We start from the raw sequence: 23,329 nt of genomic DNA, 5'->3' as shown, positions 1-23,329 counted from the left end.
TACTTCTTCCAAGACAGATTTGTTCGTTCTTCTAGCAGTACATGGTATATTCAGTATTCTTTGCCTATACCATAATTCGAATACATCAATTCTTCTTCTGTCTTCCTTATTCATTGTCTAGCTTTCATATGCATATGAGGCAAATGATATACCATGGCTTGTATCAGGCACACCTTAGTCCTCAAAGTGACATCTTTGCTTTTTAAAACTTTCAAGAGGTCTTTTGCAGCAGATTTGCCCAATGCAGTACGTTGTTTGATATCGTGACTGCTGCTTCCATTGGGCGTTGATTGTGGATCCAAGTAAAATGAAATACCTGACAACTTCAGTATTTTCTCTGTTTATCATGATGTTGCTTATTGGTCCATTTGTGAGGATTTTTGTTTTCTTTATGTTGAGGTGTAAGACATACTGAAGGCTATAGTTTTTGATCTTCACCAGTAAGTGCTTCAAGTCCTCTTCACTTTCAGTAAGCAAAGTTGTGTCATCTGCATATTGCAATGAATTTTCCTCCAATACTGAAGCCACATTCTTCTTCATGTGTCCAGCTTCTCAGATTGTTTGCTCAGAATACAGATTGAATAAGTGTGGTGAAAGGATACAACCCTGAGTCACATCTTTCCTGATTTTAAACCATGCAGTATCCTCTTGTTCTGTTCCAACAACTGCCTCTTGGTCTGTGTACAGCTTCTGCATGAGCACTGTCAATTGAACACAGTTAAATTTCTGGAACCTCTAGTTTATAGAATTCAGAAGTCATTGCTGTAGCTAATCCTGGTACGCTCACTGATGGAACATAGGAGACGTTATAGACAGGGCAGATAGCTCAGGGGAAATATAGCTTGTAAGAGCAGTGTTTTAGAAAGAGATATTGTTATTGTGTTGTATGTTATGTCCCTCCCGAGTGGACAAACAGTGGGAATTTTCTAGCTCTTCCAACAAAATATATTGAATAACTTCTAAATAAATAATTTGTAAATGAATTAAAATCAACCACTGTCTGCAAATACACGGTGCAGGCTTTCTTTGTTAAGTCTTTGGGAAATAAAACAAAATCTGGAATACTTAATAATGAAGGAAATATCACTCTGTATTTAAGCACATTGTATTTTTCATATTTTGATCTTTCTAGTCATTATATCTTCATTTAGTAGCAAAGAATTCCATGCCTGAATTACATGAGGTAGGAAGGACATGAAATTAAGAAGAGGAGCAACCTTGAGTAGAAGACCATGAGTTCAGTCTGGGGCATTTCAAAGGTGCTAAGAGGATACCGATATGCAGATTACATGTAGACTATAAGAAACCTCTCTAAACTAAAGCATTAAAAAAAAGTTGAAAATACATGTAAAATTGGGAATCATGGGCACAAAGTTAATGATTGTTAATGTGATCACGAAGAAAAGAAAGAGCAGAAGAGAAGAGAGGAGATGACAGGGGAATCAAGGTAGGAATATTGATTGAGGAGACTTTCAGGAGTTTTTGTAGTGGTAAGAGGAAGAAGAGCAGACAAAGAGAGGGAGTAGGAGCAATCAAAGAGGCTAGAGAAACTCCTTGAGGATGAATTGTTGTACAAGTCCAGAGAAGAGAGACTTACAAGATTCTTTAGATTCTGCCAAACAGCTTTTCTCTGGCCAAGGATGGGACTTATGCCTCACCTTGGTCTTAAATAGTCTTGAGGTACTTCTCAGCAATGATCTCTTGCTTCCTTCCTCTCACAATCAAGGTAGTGGAATAAAATAACCAATTCTGGAATGTAGTAGAAATACACAGTCAATTTTCTGGCCCCTTCTTTGGAACCATAACTGTCCCCCTCCCCCCAGTTGTTCTGTTACTAACATTTGTGTGTTCTGGTGACAACGGGACTCTAGAGCAAGTGTAAGATATGCGGTGGTGAGCAGAACACAGTATCCTGCCAAGGTTAGGGAAGGGGGGACTGGTAAAACATACACTGTGGACAGAATAGATGGAAAGCCATTGGATTATTAAAGGTAGTGACGTATCATTATCAAAGTTCTCAGAGTTCAGCATATTATTTGTAGACCAGTGACATAAGGAGAGTCTTTTAGACTCCTCCTAAGAATGGTCTTCCAAAGGCTCTCTGTTGATAGATAGCAGCTTCATAATTGGCTTTTGCCCTGCAATGCTTGTTCTGGATTGGCCACCTAGAGTTCTGCTAGACAGTCGTTTACAAATAGTACAACAGTGGCAGGTGTGAGTGGGAAAAATTACCACGGGCACAACCCTTAGTTGTGGTGAAATGGGATGCTCTGATTTGGAGTATAGAGTGCACCATTGGAGCAGAACTTATCAACAGTCAACAGAGTGACCAGATATTTTGCTAGATAATGAATTTAACACTCTCAAATTCTGTCATCATGGCAGTTTTTTACCTGTATGTTGGGTGTTGTGGTTCTGTGGAGATCAGATTAGAGTCTCCAAAGAGCACCCTCCAGAAATGGTTCTGGTCCATGATTTGACATTGATAGAAGACCATAGAGTCAAAAAAATTGTTGAAAAAAAGAACATTGCCGAGTAAGATACAGTTGAAGAACTCAAAAAGGAAATAAAGTAGACCATTTCTATAAGCAGAGCAATGGCAAGAATTGTTTCATGGTTATAAGAATGAGGGCAAGCAAATAATAAAAAGAGTGGGTTAATATAATATCCCTAGTGTCAATTAGAAGATGGTAAAGGAGGCTCAAGTCCCTTGTTCTCCTAAATGTGTCATATGTTGAAATGTGTTATACCATTTACAGCAGGTCAGCAGCCCCCAACATTCCTAGAAGGCCTGCTGAAGACTTATGTGTGTATTTGATCCCAGACTTCAATGAGAGACGTTTAGGTCTCATCTAGGTCATCAAGCCATAAGTGGATAAACATTCATTCACTGGTATTTTGGACACCACAGGCAATGAGCTCCAAGCTGAGTTGCCTGTCAATAAAACTTCAGGATTTAAAGGCTTTTGAAAGTCTGTATTTCCGAGTCAGTGTAGGGCACATACTTCCAAAACATCATTTTGGTAGTTGTTCCTCTCATAGATATTAACATTTGGAAGTTAAACTCAGGGAGAAAAGATCACCGTTAACTGAAGTGCCAAAAGCTTTCAGTTTAGATAAAGGGCTAGCATGCGAGTGGGGCAGCCAGAGCTTTGCTGGGTAGGGATGTGCCTGTGGGAGAGCAGTTTGCGTTTAGGAACATCTTTATGCCTGTAGGAATAAACATGGGAAATGACATACGCCATTTTAATCCTAAACAGATACTTATAATTTATTTGATTCTGTTTTCACTCAGGATTGAGCATTAACATTTTTATTAGCAAAACTCACAAGTATCCCTCTTAAAACTCTTTTTTAAAAACCGTCCTTTGGCACTTCAGTTTATGGAAGCTGCTTGTAGGCGATGTTTTGATTAAGAGGTTTAATTATAGAGGATTGCTGTGATTTAAAAACCAGACGTCCCTTTCTGCACCTTACAGGGCTCTCATTAAATTTGAACAAGATGAAACCTTAAACCCCATGGCAAAGCACTCTGTGATTGTTTTCTTTTGTCATAACACTTCTCATTTAATTACGATGCTAATAATGGAAAGTTCCAACATGCTCGCTTAGAAACTGAAATAGGGAGTCAATATACATAGTTTTCAGCAAAAGGACCACTTCCTCAAAGGCATCAGAGGAATAGAAGGATATTTTATTATTTTATTGAGGCAGTGGCAATGAGATGGTGAACCTTAGAAACTTTGCAGTCCAACATTTTCAGGTGGTTTTAACGTATATTGAATTTGTGTGACCTTGGGTTAGTTACTTATTTTATTTAATGAAATCTTGTTTCTAAAATGAAACAATAGTATCTACCTCATAAACTCACTGGGTGATTAAATCAGATGAATGAATATGAAATATTTATGAATAAAGACAGTTAACATTGTTAATTGTGTGCCAAGTCTTTTAAGTTTTTTTATGTATTAGCTCATGTATTCTTCACCACAACCTTATAACATGACCTCTTATTTATAAATATCTCCAATTTGCTGTTAAGAAATCTGAAGTGCTGGGTCTTTAAGCAACTTGCCCAAGACTAAACCAAAGCCAAACCTGTTGCTGTGGAGTTGATTCCAACTCATAGCGACCCTATAGGACAGAGTAGAACTGCGCCCTAGGGTTCTCAAGGAGGGCCTGGTGGATTTGAACTGCCCACCTTTTGGTTAGCAGCCATAGCTCTTAATCACCATGACAGAGTTAGAACATTGTAGCACTAGCTTTCAGACCCAGGCACGTGACTCCGGTCAGTGCTGTGCTCGTAACCACTGTGCCCCAGTGCACGGAAAGTGTTCATTGCCCAAGTAGCTTTCATTTTCATGACTGTTGGTAACATTTTGGCTCCCACAGACTTCCTATCCTCTTGCTGTAACTTTTTCTCATCTCAGTTTTTTAAAATTGTTTCTAACTGCACACTTGTTTTGCCTTCTCCTCTTAGCTTAATGAGGTTAACATTTACAAATGAGCATGCTTCATTTTTATGCATGGTTTCAATAATTCCTTTTTTTTAAACAATGGATTAGTGTGCCTTTTTCTCCCACCCTGGCAAATGCTGTTTATTATCTAGTTTTTCAAGTTTGCCAATCCAGTGGGTAAAAATGACATCCTGCTAAGAGTATTTTATTTTTCTTGGATTAGCCAGTTGAGAAACTTTTAATAAATCTGCTGTGTAGTGTTTGAATATTCCAGGTGAACTAACACTGGGCCAAATGAGAAAAAGACCTCCATATTCTGTAGTCCTGTTGTAAGAACTTGTTTCTTTTAGGTATAAAAATAAGAATGTCTTTCTCTTAGTATGTACTGTATCAGGAGCCAGACATTGTACTCTGAGCTTTATTTCTCATTTAATTCAAGCTTCTTCTTGGAGATATAAAAGTAGCTTCAACGTAGGATCCATATGCAGAGTTTGAATAACAAATATTTCATTAGAAAGGTAACACATAAAAAGATTAGCTAGTGCTTTGTAATTATGATTTGCTTAATTACAGTAGCACATTTTCTTGTGCAAACAAAAGACGATTTGATTTGACCTGTCACAGGACTTTAAGTCTAGTCAGGAAATGGGTTCTGTCTATTACCAGAAGAATCATGTTTATACTTTCAAGTGAAAGAATTCCATTTTCTATGAAAGGATTTGAAGAAGTGACTTTATTTTGTCCTGGGAACGCTCTGTGGGTATCTGCACAGCAGTGAATCAGCAAGCATACTTGACAGGGTACATTTAGTCCTTTCCTAGTGGTACTTTTGTAATACATGTGCCCAAAGGATTACATATTGTTTATTAATATATTATATGTCATTTCCTCATTTCACTTGGCCAGAGCTTTGAAATGTAATTTAATCTGGAAAAAAAAAAAATTGTGGTCTGTGAAAACATTTTTTCCCGCTGAGTTCCTAGGTCCAGTGATTCAATATTACCTGATAAAGACGATTGTTCATTTGACTTCATGCTTCCTTTCTCAAGCATGCCCGATTAGATTCAGCATGTGAAAAATCATAAAACAAACCATTTATATTTTCAAGTATAGAAAAGGTGTATCTAAAATTCTTAATGAGCCACGTGCTGCGTTAGTATTGCCTCATTTTACCTGGAGATTCTAGAGGACCAGAAAGCTCAGATGACTATTTAAGATTCAGTGTCCATTGAAATGTACAATCCAGAAGAGCCACAGAAACTCCTTTATATTTGGTAACATTTTGTAAGCATGAATCCAGGGAACAAAGAGGAAAAATTAGTCCCTGCATACTTTATAGATAGCTGTTGTTTTTGTTGTTAGTTGCCATGGAATCAATTGCAACTCATGGAGACTCTGTGTGTTATAGAGTAGAACTGCTCCATAGGTTTTTTTTTTTTTACCCTATAATCTTGATGGAAGCAGATCGCCAGGCCTTTCTTCCATGATGCTGTTGGGTAGGTTTGAATCACCAAAATTTGGTTAGCAGACAAGCATAAAACATTTGCACCCCCTAGGGACTTTTACAGTTTCAAGAGGTAGCATCTGATTAGGAACTGATGGCACCAAAGGAAGAGGTCCAAGCTTCACTGAAGGCATTGGCAAAAAACAAGGCTCTAGGAATTTATCATTTGAGATGTTTGAACAAACAGATGCAGCGCTAGAGGTGCTCACTTGTCTATGCCAAGAAATTTGGAAGACAGCTACCTAGCCAACCAACTAGAAGAGATCCCTATTTATGCCTATTTCCAAGAAAGGTGATGCAATTGAATGCGGAAATTATCAAACAATGTCATTGATATCACATGCAAGTAAAATTTTGCTGAAGATCATTCAACAGCAGCTGCAGCAGTATATCAACAGGGAACTGCCAGAAATTCTGGCTGGATTCAGAAGAGGATGTGGAACCAGGGATATCATTGCTGATATCAGATGGATCCTGGCTGAAGGCAAAGAATGCCAGAAACATGTTTCCATATGTTTTATTGACTATGCAAAGGTGTTTCACTGTGTGGATCATAACAGATTATGGATAACACTGCAAAGAATGGGAATTCCAGAATGCTTAATTGTGCTCATGAGGAACCTGTACATGGATCAAGAGGCAGTCATTCAAACAGAACAAGGGGGTGCTGCATGGCTTAAAGTCAGTTAACGTGTGTGTTAGGGTTGTATTCTTTCACCATACCTATTTAATCTATCCGCTGAGCAAATAATCCGAGAAGCTGGACTATATGAAGGAGAACGGGGCATCAGGATTGGAGGAAGACTCATTAACAACCTGTGTTATGCAGATGACACAACCTTGCTTGCTGAAAGTGAAGAGGACTTGAAGCACTTACTGATGAAGACCAAAGACCACAGCCTTCAGTATGGATTACACCTCAACATAGAGAAAACAAAAATCCTCAAAACTGGAACCAGTAAGCAACATCATGATAAATGGAGAAAATATTGAAGTTGTCAAGGATTTCATTTTACTTGGATCCACAATCAACAACCATGGAAGCAGTAGTCGGGAAATCAAAAGACACATTGCATTGGGCAAATCTGCTACAAAAAACCTCTTTAAAGTGTTAAAAAGCAAGGATGTTACCTTGAAGACTAAGGTGCATCTGACTCAAGCCATGGTGTTTTCAGTTGCCTCATATACATGTGAAAGCTGGATGATGACTAAAGAAGACCGAAAAAAAGATTGATGCCTTTGAATTGTGGTATTGATGAAGGATATTGAATATACCATGGACTGCCAAAGGAACAAACAAATCTGTTTTGGAAGAAGTACAACCAGAATGCTCCTTAGAGGCCAGGATGGCAAGATTACATCTCACATGCTTTGGGCATGTTGTCAGGAGGGATCAGACCCTGGAGAAGGACATCATGCTTGGTAGAGGGTCAATGAAAAAGTGGAAGACCTCAACAAGATGGATTGACACAGTGGCTGCAACAATGGGCTCAAGCATAATGATTGTGAGGATGGCTCAAGACCAGGCAGTGTTTTGTTCTATTGTACATAGGGTCACTATGAGTCAGATCCGACTCCACAGCACCTAACAACAACAGGGATTTTTACATATAGCTAACCTATTTTATTTGTCAAATGAGTGTAATATCTTTTACAGTAAAATTATTTATTATGTAACTTAAAATTGGCTACAATTATAAGTAATCATTGTGTCTACAATAAACATTTAATAATTTGTGTATGTTTATTTGGTTCACTGCATGGTTTTCAATCTGAATTTTTTTAATATCTATTTCAAAGTCAATATTTTGTATTTATTATTAAATCTAGTAAATATTTATTGAGCATTTACTAAGTGCCTGGTGATATTCTCAGAAAATGGAATACAATCTATCAAATAAAACAAAGATCCCTGTCCTAGGGGCACTTACATTGTAGAGAGGAGGACAGACATGGAAACAGTAAGCATAATAAAAAAGTGAATTATGCTGTTGTTGTTGTTAGGTGGCGTTGAGTTGGTTCTGACTCATAGCGACCCTGTGTACAACAGAACAAAACAATACATGGTTTGATATCTGGACTGCTGCTTCCATGGGCATTGATTATGGATCCAAGTAAAATGAAATCCTTGACAATTTCTGTCTTTTCTCAGTTTATCATGATGTTGCTTATTGGTCCAGAGCTTTATCTCCTTAGCTAAGGCTATTTGTTTAATCCTTAAATATAATTTATATGAGAAACCCAGGAAAAACCCTTCATTTTCTCCCTTTAATTAAAAATTTTTAGAGAAAAGAGATGGGAGGTTAGGGATAACTCGTGTTTACACATGAGTATTATTTTTGTTTATTCTTAATTTATCTTGTATTGAATAACATTAGAACTCATAGATTTTTATATATTCAGTGTGTTTCAATCAATTTCTATTTTTATTCATTATAATATGTAAATCGTTCTCTTTTTGGCCTGTAGGAGCCCTTTCAAATGATCCAATGTTCTTTTCACATCATTAGTCTTTGATGGCTTTCTAGCACCATAAGATGTCTCACATTCATTTTGTTCCCTACTTTCAAACTAAGAGATTGGCAGTTCTAATCTACCAGCCGTTCCTTAGAAACTCGATGGAGCAGTTCCACCCTGTCCTATAGGGTTGCTATGATTTGGAATCAGCAAGATGGCGCACAACAACAACTCTCAAACTTGAATTACCATTTCTTCAAGGTGCCCTGATTTTGTTTAGTGAGAAGTGTATACATTTTGAAAGTAGGGCCAAAGTATTTCCCCACAGAATTTGAAACTGGTCTGTGAGAAATAGAGAGTCAACTATGACTCCATGGTTTTTGGCTTGAGCAACTGGAATAATGGGTTTGCCATCAACTGAAAAGTCAAAGTATGCAGTTGAAGGGAGAGAAGTATAAGAGTTCAGCTTCAGAAGTACTGATTTTGAGATTTAATTAGACTTTTAAATAAAGATGTTTAGGAAGCAATTGGATATACAAGTCTGGAGTTTGATAGATAAAAATTAAGTAGACATCATTACACACATCATAATTAAAGCTGTAAGACTGGATGGGCTCCCCAGGTGATTGAGTGTAAATAGAAAAAAGACCAAGAGCTAAGAACCAAAGTTGGGAAATCTACGAGAAGAAAGGAACAAGCAAATTTGTATATCTTATCAGCACTCTCAAGCAACATGCCAAGAAAATACTTTTCTATATTTTGAGATTCAAGATAATATTCCATAATGTAATATTTAATATTAATGTTACCCATCTTCTGTTCCAGGTGAAGGACTTTCAGAAAGAACTGTAGAAATCATTCTTTCAGTCACTTTGTGTATCCTTTCAATAATTCTTCTTGGAACAGCAATTTTTGCATTTGCCAGGTAAGAATTATTTGTGCTCACATTTCTAGAAGGCTTTATGGGCATTATACCAGTCAGGGTCCAATCAGGAGACAGAAACCACACAGTTATTGAATGTGGAAAATTGAATGTAAAAAAATTGTTAACTAGTAGAAATGGTTGACTACTGAAGAAGGTGAAAGAACTTTAAGGGATTGAGAAGTAAGAAGTGAAACAAAGCAGCTACCCACCCCGCCCAGGCTGAGAGAGAGAGAGAGAGAAGTTAATAAAAGACAATAAATAATAATAAGAATCCTACCCCCAAGTCTGACATGGAATGACCATTACAGGAAAACACAACCTACCGGTAGGTGAGGAAATGTAACAGAGAGCTGGGGATAGAAAGGTCGATGGTTTGAACCCACCATCCGCTCTGTGAGAGAAAAGACCTGACAATCTGCTCCTATAAAGATTATAGCCTAGGAAACCCTTTGGAGCAGTTCTACTCTGTCCTGTAGGATCACTAGGAGTCACAGTTGACTCCATGGCCCACAACAACAGCAAAGGAGGGTGTAGGCAGCCTGGAATTGGTATTTAGAAACAGCCCACCCTTGCTGGATAGTGTGAGTGGGCTGTTGTTGCTTGGAATCACACCAGTATGGAGAACATGCACTTAAGAGGCAACTAGAGCTCATCCACGTGGCATGCTGTGCTGCCATAATGAATAATATGGAATCTAGAAGGGATTCTTGCCCTGTCCCTATTGTCTAGCAGGGTCACTCTACCCATTACCCATTGCCATCAAGTCGATTCTGCCTCATAGCGACCCTATAGGACAGAGTAGAACTGCACCACAGAGTTTCCAAGGAGTGGACAGTTTGGATTTGAACTCACAACCTTTATGGTTAGCAGCAGAGCTCTTAACCACTGCGCTGCCAGAGCTCCATAGGTCACTGTAGTGCCCTCTGTTGATGAAGCTTCACATTCGGCCACATGACAAAGGGGAAGTGTTATAGGATCAAGTTTTAGTGTCACAAAATTGGGCAAAGAAGCGTGAATTTGGAGCTGAGAGACAATAAAATGATAACCAAAAGCAGAGCTGCTAGATCTATATTTTTTGAATACTTTATAGCTCTGGTAGTTTTAACTTAAAATATTTTAATCAGATTAAAATTTTAATGTTTAGGTAGTTTTATGCTAAGGACAGCACTTTAAAATTGTCCAATTTACTTTCTATGGTGGGTCCCCTTCTCATATTTAGTTTACCAACGTGTCTGTATTAAGTTTTGCAAGTTTATTTTCAAATCCTCGGTATCAGCCCCTTGATTCTTCTGTTGTTTATAGGACCTTGGGGGAAATACTTGTTATGACCCAAAAATGTGGTTTCACAAGGTAGATTGCCAAGTTAAAGGAACCTTACATTTGTAAAAGTAACCATTTTACTAATTTCCTAAATAACTCCAGACTGTGTTTTTATTTTTTTAATTTATATTGTGCTTTAAGTGAAAGTTTACAAATCAAGTTGGACTCTCATATAAAAATTTACAAACACCTTGCTACTCCTAATTCCTCTCCCCCTAATGAGACAGCATACTGTTTCCCTCTATTCTCTCTTTTCGTGTCCATTCAGCTAGCTTCGGACCCTCTCTATCCTCTCGTCTCCCCGTTCTATTTTTATTTTAACTGAAGAATGTTGTCCTGTATTCTGAATGCAGTGTATCATCTGTATCATCTTTAATCTCTTAAATCATCATTTCCATGTTTAATTTGAAAGGCTTTCAGAAAATATATCCTCCTTATACTAAACACTATTCTCAGATTCAGCCAGAAAATAAGCGAACGTCATTATTCTAGGCACTTTAAAAGATTTGTTGTTGTGTGGGATAAAGGCCTTGTCCCTATGGGGCATGCATCAGCCATATTCATATTGTTTCCCTGCTCTAAAATCTTCTCTGACTTGTCAGAACTCCATATGTGGGCAAGAAATGTTCTCCCTTATTCCCCACAACTTTCCAATACACTTCTCTCCAGCCAAACAAGGCTATTCTCTGTCACCTGAATATTCCTTAGGCAACTTTATGCAAATTTGCTTTTGTCCAGTTGACTTGAAATGTGCTTTCTCCTCCTAAAAGATCGAAATCAAATTTCACTTCTTTACTTCTTCTAAATACTAATCCACCACTCTTCTGTCCTTGTGTCATACTGTAGTGGCTTGCATGTTGTTGTGATGCAGGAAGTTATACCACTGGTATATCAAATACCAGCAGGGTCATCCATGGTGGACGGGTTTCAGCAGAACTTCCAGAATAAGACAGACTGGAAAGAAGGACCCAGCAATCTACTTCTGAAAAAAACTGGCCAGTGAAAACCTTATAAATAACAGCAGAACATTGTCTGATATAGTATAGAAGATGAGCCCTTCAGGTTGGAAGGCACTCAAAATACAACTGGGGAAGAGCTTCCTTCTCAAAGCAGCGTCAATCTTAATGATCGGGATGGAGGCAGGCTTTCGGGATCTTTGTTGGCTGATGTGGCACAACTTAAATTTAGAAGAAATAGCTGCAAACATCCATTCATAATCAGAACATGGAATGTACAAAGTATGAAACTAGGAAAATTGGAAGTTGTCAAAAATGAAATGATATGTTTTAAGATCAATATCCTAAGCACTAGTGAGCTGAAATGGACTGGTATTGGCCATTTTGAATCAGACAATCATATTCCCTACTATGCAGGGAATGACAAATTGAAGAGGAACTGTGTCCCACTCATTGTTAAAAAGAACATTTCAAGATCTACCCTGAAGTACAATGGTGTCAGCGGTAGGATAATATCCATATGCCTACAAGGAAGACCAGTTAATATGACTGTTTTTCAAATATACACACCAATGATGAATGCCAAAGATGAAGAAATCAAAGATTTTTACCAACTTCTCCTGTCTGAAATTGATTAAACATGCAATCAAGATGCATTGATAATTACTGGTGATTGGAATGCAAAAGTTGGAAACAAAATAAAGATCAGAAGTTGGAAAATATGGCCTTGCTGATAGAAATGACGCTAGAGATCCAGTGATAGAATTTTGCAAAACCAACAACCTATTCATGAGAAATACCCTTTTTCATCAGTATAAGCAGCGACTATATGCATGGACCTTGTTGGCTGAAATACACAGGAATCAAATCGACTACATCTCTGGAAAGAGATGATGGAGAAGCTGGATATCATCAGTCAGAACAAGGCCAGAGGCCAACTGCCAAACAGACCATCAGTTACTCATATGCAAGTTCAAGTTGAAGCTGAAGAAAATTAAAAGTCAACAAGAGCCAAAGTACAACCTTGAGTATAACACACCTGAACTTAGAGATCACCTCAAGAATAGATTTCATGCATTGGGCACTAATGACCAAAGACCAGACGCGTTGTGGATGACATGAAGGACATCATACTTGAAGAAATCAAAAGGTCATTAAAAAGACATAAAAAAAAGACCAAAATGGATATCAGAAGAGACTCAGAAACTTACTCTTGAATGTAAAGTGAAAGACAGAAAAGATGAAATAAAAGAGCTGAACAGAAGATTTCAGAGGGCAGTTCAAGAAGAGAAAGTATTACAATGAAATGTGCAAAAACGTGGAGTTAGAAAACCAAAAGGGAAGAATACGCTCAGTATTTTTCAAATTGAAAGAACTGAAGGCAAAATTCAAGCTTGAAGTGGCAATACTGAAGGATTCTATGGGCAAAAAATTCAATGACACAGGAAACTTCAAAATCTTCAAAAGAAGATGGAAGGAATACACAGAGCCACTGCAAGAAAAAGAATTGACCAATGTTCAACCATTTCAGAAGGTAGCATATGAATAAGAACTGATGCTACTGAAGGAATAATTTTAAGCTGCACTAAAAAAAAAAAAAAGTTGCCTTCAAGTAGATTGCAATTCATAGCAACCCTATAGGACAGAGTAGAACTGCCTTATAGGGTTTCCAAAGAACAGCTGGTGGATTTGAACTGCTGATCTTTTGATTAGCAGCCAAACTCTTAACCACTGTCCTACCAGGGCTTCCTATGAGACAGAATTGACTCAACAGCAACGGGTGTTTAAGCTGCACTGAAAGCATTGGCATAAACAAGCCTGCAGGAATTGAGGAAATATCAATTGAGATGTTTCAACAAACAGATGCAATGCTGGAAGCACTCACTCATCTGTGCCAAGAAATTTGGAAGACAGCTACCTGGCCAACCAAATGGAAGAGGTCCATATTCATGCCTGTTCCAAAGAAAGGTGATTCAACAGAATGCGGAAATTATGGACCTATATCATTACTGGAACCTATGCCACCAGTATTCAGATACCAGCAGGGTCACCCATAGGGGACAGGTTTCAGCTGAGCTTCCAGGCTAAGACAGGCTAGGAAGAAGGACCTGGCAGCCTACTTCTTAAAAGCATTAGCCAGTGAAAACCTTATGAATAGCAGCAGAACATTGTCTGATATAGTGCTGGAAGATGAGCCCCCCAGGTTGGAAGGCACTCAAAAGATGACTGGGGAAGAGCTCCCTCCTTAAAGTAGAGTTGACTTTAATGATGTGGATGAACTAAAGCTTTTGGGACCTTCATTCACTGATGTGGCACGACTCAAAATGAGAAGAAACAGCTGCAAACAGCCACTAATAATTGGAACCTGGAATATACGAAGTATGAATCTAGGAAAATTGGAAATTGTCAAAAATGAAATGGAATGCATAAACATCAATATCCTAGGCATTAGTGAGCTGAAATGGACTGGTATTGGCCATTTCGAATCAGACGATCATATAGTCTACTATGCTGGGAATGACAACTTGAAGAGGAATGGTGTTGCATTCATCATAAAAAAGAACGTTTCAAGATCTATCCTGAAGTACAACACTGTCAGTGATAGGATAATATCCATACGCCTACAAGGAAGACCAGTTAATACGACTATTATTCAAATTTATAACCAACCACTAGGGCCAAATACAAAGAAATAGAAGATTTTTATCAGCTGTTGCAGCCTGAAATTGATCGAACATGCAATCAAGATGCATTAATAATTACTGGCGATTGTACTGTGAAAGTTGGAAAGAAAGAAAAAGGATCAGTACTTGGAAAATATGGCCTTGGTGATAAAAACAATGCCGGAGATCAAATGATAGAATTTTGCAAGACCAATGACTTCTTCATTGCAAATACCTTCTTTCACCAAAATAAACAGTGACTATTTTTTTATACACGTGGACCTCACCAGATGGAACACAGAGAAATCAAATTGACTACATCTGTGGAAAGAGACGATGGAAAAGCTCGATATCATCAGTCAGAACAAAGCCAGGGGCCGACTGCGGAACAGTCCATCAATTGCTCATATGCAAGTTCAAGCTGAAACTGAAGAAAATCAGAGCAAGTCCACGAGAGCCAAAATATGACCTTGAGTACATCCCACCTGAATTTAGAGACCATCTGAAGAATAGATCTGACACATTGAACACCAGTGACCGAAGACCAGACAAGTTGAAGAATGACATCAAGGACATCATACATGAAGAAAGCAAGAGGTCATTGAAAAGACAGGGAAAGAAAGAAAAGACCAGGATGGATGTGAGAGGAGACTCTGAAACTTGCTATTGAACATCGAGCTTCTAAAGCAAAAGGAAAAATTGATGAAGTAAAAGAACTGAACGGAAGATTTCAAAGGGCATCTCGAGAAGACAAAGTATTATAATGACATGCACAAAGAGCTAGAGATGGAAAACCAAAAGAGAAGAACACACTTGGTGTTTCTCTCAAACTGAAAGAACTGAAGAAAAAATTCAAGCCTCGAGTTGCAATAGTGAAGGATTCCATGGGGAAAATATTAAATGAATATTCCAAAAGAAGAAGGAAGGAATACACAGAGTCATTATACCAAAAAGAATTAGTCGATGTTCAACAATTTCAAGAGGTGGGATATGATCAGGAACCAATGGTACTGAAGGAAGAAGTCCAAGCTGCCCTGAAGGCATTGGCAAAAGACAAGGCTCCAGGGATTGATGGAATAGCAATCGAGATGTTTCAACAAACATGCAGCACTGGAGGTGCTCACTCGTCTATGCCAAGAAATATGGAAGACAACTTCCTGGCCAGCTGACTGGAAGAGATTCATATTTATGCCTATTTCCAAGAAAGGTGATCCAACCGAATGTGGAAATTATAGAACAATATCATTAATATCACACGCAAGCAAAATTTTGCTGAAGATCATTCAAAAACGGCTGCAGCAGTGTATTGACAGGAAACTGCCAGAAATTCAGGCCTGTTGCAGAAGAGGATGTGGAACCAGGGATATCATTGCTGATGTCAAATGGATCCTGGCTGAATGCAGAGAATACCAGAAGGATGTTTACCTTTGCTTCATTGACTATTCAAAGGCATTTGACTGTGGATCATAACAAATTATGGATAACATTGGGAAGAATGGGAATTCCAGAACACTTAATTGTGCTCATGAGGAACCTTTACGTAGATCAAGAGGCAGTCGTTCAGACAGAACAAGGGGATACTGATGGTTTAAAGTCAGGAAAGGTGTGCGTCAGGGTTGTATTCTTTTCCCTTTTTTTATTCAATCTGTATGCTGAACAAATACTATGAGAAACTGGACTATATGAAGAAGAATGGGGCATCAAGATTGGAGAAAGACTCATTAACAACCTGCATTATGCAGATGACACAACCTTGCTTGCTGAAAGTGAAGAGGACTTGAAGCACTTACTAATGAAGATCAAAGACCACAGGCTTCAGTATGAATTGCACCTCAAAACAAAGGGAACAAAAATCTTCACAACTCGACCAATGAGCAACATCTTGATAAACGGAGAAAAGGCTGAAGTTGTCCAGGATTTCATTTTACTTGGATACACAATCAACAGCCATGGAAGCAGCAGTCAAGAAATCAAATGACACATCGCATTAGGTGAATCTGCTGCAAAGGACCTCTTTAAAGTGTTGAAGAGCAAAGACGTCACCTTGAAGACTAAGGTGCGCCTGACCCAAGCCATGGTATTTTCAATTGCATCATATGCATGTGAAAGCTGTACAATGAATAAGGAAGACCAAAGAAGTACTGACGCCTTTGAATTGTGGTGTTGGCAAAGAATGTTGAATATACCATAGATGGCCAAAAGAATGAACAAATCTGTCTAGAAGAAGTACAACCAGAATGCTTCTTAGAAGCAAGGATGGTGAGACTGCATCTTACATACTTTGGACATGTTGTCAGGAGGGATCAGTCTCTGGAGAAGGACATCGTGCTTGGCAGAGTACAGGGTCAGTAGAAAAGAGGAAGACCCTCGACAAGGTGGATTGACATAGTGGCTGCAACAGTGAGTTCAAGCATAACGATTGTAAGGATGGCTCAGGGCTGGGCAGTGTTTCATTCAGTTATGCATAGGGTCGCTGTGAGTCAGAACCAACTCTATGGCACCTAACAACAACAATATCATTAATACCACATGCAAGTAAAATTATGCTGAAGATAATTCAAAAACAACTGCAGCATTACATTGATAAGGAACTGCCAGAAATTCAAGCTGGATTCAGAAGAGGATGGGGAATGAAGGATATCATTGCTAATATCAGATGGATCCTGGCTGAAAGCAGAGAATACCATGAAAATGTTTACCTTTGCTTTATTGACTATGGAAAACCATTCGTCTGTGTGGATCATAACAATTTATGGATAACATTGCAAACAATGGGAATTCCAGAACACTTAATTGTGTTCATGTGGAACCTGTACATAGACCAAGAGACAGTCATTCAAACAGAATAATAGGATACTGCTTGATTTAAAATCAGGAAAGATATGTGTCGAGATTGTATCCTTTCACCGTACTTATTTAATCTGTATACTGAGGAAATAATCCCAGAGGTTGTCTACATGAAGAAGAACACAACATCAGAATTGGAGGAAGGTAGTTAACAACCTGCAATATGCATATGACACAACCTTGTTTGCTGAAAGCAAAGCAGCCTTGAAGCACTTACTGATGAAGATCAAAGACTACAGCGTTCCGTATGGATTACACCTCAATATAAAGAAAACAAAAATACAACTGGATCAATAAAATATCGAAGTTGTCAAGGATTTCATTTTGCTCGCACCCACAGTCAACACCCATAAAAGTAGCAGTCATAAAGTCAAATAACGTATTGCGTTGGGCAATCTGCTGCAAAATACCTCTTTAAGGTGTTAAGAAACAAAGATGTCATCTTGAGGACTAAGGTGCCCCTAACTCAAGCCATGGTATTTTTAATCCTCTCATATGCGTGCGAAAGCTGGACAGTGAATAAGGAAGACTGAAGAAGAATTATGCATATGACTTATGGTGTTGAATAATACTGAATATACCATGGAATGCCAGAGAAACAAAGAAATCTGTCTTGAAAGAAGTACAGCCAGAATGCTCCTTAGAATTGAGAATGGCAAGACTTTGTCTCACATACTTTGGACATGCTATCAGGAGGGATCAGTCCCTGGAGAAGGACATCATGCTTGGTAAAGTAGAAGGTCATAGAAAAAGAGGAAGCCTCTCGATGAGATGCATTGACACTGGCTACAACAATGGGTTCAAGCATAACAACGATTATGAGAATGGCACAGGACCACCAGGTAGTGTTTCATTCTGTGGTACATAGGGTCACTATTAGTCAGAAGTGACTTGATGGCTCCTAACAACAACAACAACAAATACTAAGAGTTGTAACTACTTATAGAATTTATTTTGTAAATTGGATACTGTCTTGTGAGTCGTAAATTGAATCTTTTTTCTCCTTTTATGATATTTCTACATTTAGGTCCTGCCTCTTATCTATATAGTAATATCCTTGGGAGACCACATTTTATACTTTTTATGTCATCCTCAATACCTAACTTACAAGAAATAGTAAATATTTGAAATATGAAAGAAAAAATATCAGTTTTTAATATACTGTATGATGTCATAGTGAAATAAGCATGTAAAGTCTTCAAATAAAAATACTTTGATTTGACTTTCCGCTCTATTTTTTGCTAGTCTTGTGACTCTTATTTTTGAACCTGAGTTTTCTGATTGTAGATAAAGATAATATCACATATATCAAAATATTGTTATAAAAATTCAATGAGACAATTTAAAAGCATTTTTATATGTTTTCGTGTATGTAGAAATGTTTCATTTATGTAAAAACAATGAAGCATTATTTTTTAGCATTGATGTTGGTAGCACTGAGCTATTTCCATTACGGCATACTTCCCTTTCATGACAATCCGTGAGACTGCCAGAAACAAGCTCATAGCATCAGTCTATATTGCTGTATAGTTTAAATGTGTCAGTGAGTCAGGCTTTGATCAACTAATTTTCATAAAATCCGTAACCTCAACCAAATAACATGTAAGAAATGTAGAACAGGCTCTATGGAATCAAAGCAGGAAAAATAATTGGGTAGCTATAAATTTGCGACATATTCAGAGAAGTGAATCCAACAAAGATTATTTAACTGAATTTGCAACACATTCAGAAAAGTGAACCCAACAAAAATTATTTAACTAAATGTCTTTAGTTAAAAGAGAAAGAAAGAGGGAAGGAAGGGAGGGGGGGAAGGAGGAAGGGAAGAAGGAAGGGAAATACTAAATGTAATTTCATACGCTTTCTATGACATTGCCTTCTTGGGTTTACCACCCTTGTTTTAGGATTCGACAGAAGCAGAAAGAAGGTGGCACATACTCTCCTCGGGATGCAGAAATTATCGACACTAAATTCAAGCTGGATCAGTTCATCACGGTGGCAGACCTGGAACTGAAGGACGAGAGAATAACACGGTGAGCACAGTCCCCTGGTCCAGCACTGGTCCAGAGAGACAGAAGCCATGACCCTATTCTGACCTATGCTTGTTGAAGTGTTTGCGGGTCTCCTATTTACACAGGTCACAGAGATCTTCTTTCAAAGGGTGACCTCCGTCTTCTACACACTTCTCACTGGTATTCAGAGAATCACTTAATCTTCTCAGTATTTCAAGTTCAACATGAGCCTCACACTATAATGTTCAATAAAGCTTTTATTTCTGAGACAAGTATTTTTACACATTAATTTTTTGAACTGTTTAATAATTTTTCCATACGGTAGTGTTTTTACATCAAACTATCCAGAAGTGTCTACACATTTATTGCAGGTTTAAATAAATTAAATTTATAACTACTTGATAGTAATTGTTGATACCATTTTCACAAAATACTTTCTTATAGCTCCTTGTTTCAGTATAAAATGATATAAAAAGTCCAGATTATGCATTGACATCTTCATTTGTTTTAAATGCCTAATATTTAAAAATTAAATACAAAGGAAAATTTACCTTCAGGAGGAAAAGTAGAAAGACGCAAACTGAATATGTGTGTCATTAGTATGTATTGGAAATGGTAAAGTGCTCAATTTTAAAGAATAAATAATCCTAAATCTTTTTAAAACATTGTAAATTATTCAAAATATTGGAACTTCATTTAAACTCCTATTTTAAACTCCTGTCTATTAAGATGGAAACCACAGTTAAGAGCTTTGGCTGCTAACCAAAAGGTAAGCAGTTCGAATCCACCAGGCACTCCTTGGAAACCCTATGGGGCAGTTCTACTGTGTCCTGTAGGGTCACTGTGAGTCAGAATCACTCGACAGCAGCGAGTTTGTTTTTTTTTGGCTATCTATTGAGATACTTCACCCAGTGCTTAATGAAAACTATCATCAGTCTATCTTAAAAATTTTAGATTCTTATAATTTCTAGTTTATGATGTTTATAAGCACAACACAATTGTTTCAAATTCTTGCAGCACAGCTCTGTTGACCTTTTAAAAATTATTTTTAATTTTTAAAAATATATGGTATCAAAGGACTTGGATTTAAAAAGGAATTAGACATTTGTAATTGTCATTTACCTAAGCTGGTCTTTACTGAATAGATTAGCTTTGCAAGTGTGTTTCCACTATGTCTAAAAGTATCCAATACCTGCTGTGGAAGGAAGTGTCATCTGATAAGGAGGGTCCTTCTAAATGCTACAAAATGAAAATGAATCAGTGTCATCATTAAATTGCAAGGAAATTTGGTTTGTTGTGTATGAAAACTTATTTTCTTTAACATTTAGATGTTTATCTTTGTTCGTATTCTAATATAGGCTGTTCCCATCCACAAATGGATAGTGTTCCAAAGGTACATGTCTTAGATGATTAAATATTACCCATAAATATTACATAGTTTTCCCCATAAGAAATGTTATCTATAAAAGGTCAATTAATTCCCAGGATAACACACCAAAGTCAAGTTAAAGATACTGTAGGTACGTTAGCACATAACTAGTACAAGCCTGTGTTTTCAGTCCTACAAGGATCATTCTGCAGAGTGAAAGGAAGTGTTTCTTCTCCTTCCCCCTCTGTGAGTCAAGTAAATTTCAGTAGTACCATCCCAGCTCCCTTTCTGCAGTCCTTCATCAACACCTTATACCCCCTCTACAGGCCCGGGATCCTAGCCCTTTGCTTTATAAGGAATCAAACTTAAAACCTCTCAGTGCAATTAATTTTAGCTCTTTGGACAATTTGGTTTTGTCTGTTCATACCAAAAAGAAGAATACATAACACTTTTGGAATATTGTCATTTTTTTTTTAAAGAATATTTACTCCCTCCACCCTCCCACCTCCTCCCACCCCCCCACACAAAGCCCTTAATAAGTAGATCTTTGGGAGATATAACACAATAAAGTAAAAAAAAAAAAAGTATAGGGGAAAGCAGTCTTTATGAAGGAGGCTACTAAGCAGGCCAGCCTATAAAGACACTGTGGTGAGGTCAGATCCTCTTAAGCTCTGTCTGTGTTCACAGCTTACCCCTCCTCCCCTTCGGAGCATAGCTATTAGCGAGACACTGTAAGTATTTTTTACAGTGACTGCCATGGCAGCTGCAGAGAAGTTTCAGATAATGGAAAAGCTGGGCAAAGTATATACAAATTGTTTATAGATGAGGTATTTATAATTCAGGGACTGCCTTATTTAACCTTGACTCCTCAGTATTTATTTCCCTACTTCCATGTTTACTTATTTATATATTGCTTTATTTGCACAAGGATATAGACGTGTCTTTCAAATATTTATATATATATTTATTTTTGCACAAAGTGGTATATATTACCTATAATAATAGCAAAATTGGAAACTTTAGTTTCCATGCTTTTTACTTTCTCTTTTGTTAATACTCTGGTATTCATGGCTGTAAACGTACTTGTTTGCAATTCCAATGGCATATAATAATTTGTTTTGCTGAATTTATTATAGAAATTCATTAAAATAACAAATTGAGTAGCTTAAGTATTAACTCTTCACTATGGAGATCTATTTTCAACATTACTATTTATTCAAGATTTTTCATGTTGAGAAAGTCACTAATATACTAGACACTAAGACTAGAAAAAAATAGTAACTAACAGTTCTGTAGTTTGCTGTGTGCACAGGGGCTGTCCTTCAGGGGACATTGACAGTCTTCACCTGTCTTTGAGGTGCTGGAAGAGCTAAACCCATTCAAAACCAAACAGGCCTGATGAAAGAGAACCCTAAAGACAGGTGGTAGATTCTGGAAGTGAAGAAAACCAGAGAGTTTATGTCATCTTCCTAAGTTTTTGGGTAACTTACATCTATGTCTTTTTTATCTTCAGGAAAGAATTTAGATAATTTCCTTTATATCCACCATCTGACATAAACTCTTCCTAATGGAGGCTTAGGGAGCCCTGGTGGCACAGTGGTTAAGCGCTTGGCTGCTTACCTAAAGGTCAGCAGTTCAAAACCAACAGCTGCTCTGCAGGAGAAAGATGTGGCAATCTGCTTCTGTAAAGATTACAGTCTTGGAAACTCTATGAGGAGTTCTACTCTGTCCTATAGGGTCGCTATGAGTCAGAATCGACTCAACAGCAGAGGGTTTAATCCAGGCTTAGGCATGTCCTTTTCCTTTCAACCTAACTGCTTTATTCTTGCTAAATTGAGCTTGAAATTTTCCTTCAGTGCTGTATGTCTTCACATTTCTGTTAAAAATGATAAAAGAAGAATATTTAATCAATAATTAACCCTATATGGTAAGAACTCATATCCTCATTTTACAGATGAGAAAGCTGATGCTTGGAGAGGTTAAGTAACTGTCCAAGCTCATGCAGTTAGTAAGCAGGAGAGCAAGATACTAGCCCAGGTCTGTTTGATTCCGACGTACAAAATACACCTATTTGTGTATGTTTGTGCATGCTAGGTAAAATAATGAAAATCATCTAAAGCAGACTAGAAGCCACGGTACCCATCTCCAGCAGCATTTTTTATGCTGATGATAATTCTAAAGAAAGGACAGCTTTTCTGATTTATTCTTTAGCCATGTGGGGGAAAGAAGTAAGAGTATTTTAGTGTCAGTACAAACTTATAGAAACTAGAAAACCTTTAGCAGTGCAATTCTTATTGTAGCTTTAATAAGGATACATAACCTTATAACTGTGCACGAAATCCTTTGTAAAACAGTATGCCTTTTAATTGCTATTAATTCTTTGGTGGATCCTGGTTATTAATTCTACTTTTGTCCTAAATTTAAACTCTTTGCAAGAAATAGCAAAAATAAATGAATCTAGAATCTAAGAAACGTCCCGCAAGTAGAATGAAGTTTAAGATATGTAATGCTCATGTTACTGTAGTAGCAGTCGCATATAATTCAGTGTGCCCGTATACTAAATAAATAATGGATCTTTACTTCCAGATACTCTTCATTTTTCTTTAGACGCAAGGAGATTTTTGTCATCCAGTAAGTTACTGTGGTGATGCAGAGCTCTGCTGTGATTATTTTAACCTCGTCAGGTGGTGTGCTATATATATTAAACTACGCGATTCTTGAGCACCTTGTTGTTAAATGTGCTCTTTTTTCCCAAAGCCAAGAAAAAGTTTTACTTTCTACTTACCGTGTGTCCTCTATAATACTGCATGCTATTGATATGG

General features: G+C 37.6%; 1 protein-coding gene across 1 annotated transcript in view; it reads left to right on the top strand.

Moving 5' to 3' along the window:
* The window catches only part of PTPRQ (protein tyrosine phosphatase receptor type Q), a 253,770-nt gene that overhangs the window by 188,799 nt on the left and 41,642 nt on the right, over positions 1–23,329 (top strand). Inside the window, 2 exon segments of the mRNA XM_003405222.4 lie at positions 9,244–9,343; positions 19,031–19,159. Coding sequence (XP_003405270.2) covers positions 9,244–9,343; positions 19,031–19,159 — 229 coding nt within the window.

This window comes from Loxodonta africana, chromosome 4, assembly GCF_030014295.1.
Source record: "Loxodonta africana isolate mLoxAfr1 chromosome 4, mLoxAfr1.hap2, whole genome shotgun sequence".
In the NCBI taxonomy this organism is placed as follows: domain Eukaryota; kingdom Metazoa; phylum Chordata; class Mammalia; order Proboscidea; family Elephantidae; genus Loxodonta; species Loxodonta africana.
The sequence above is the reverse complement of the archived record's forward strand: the minus strand, read 5'-3'. Positions and strand labels throughout refer to the sequence as shown.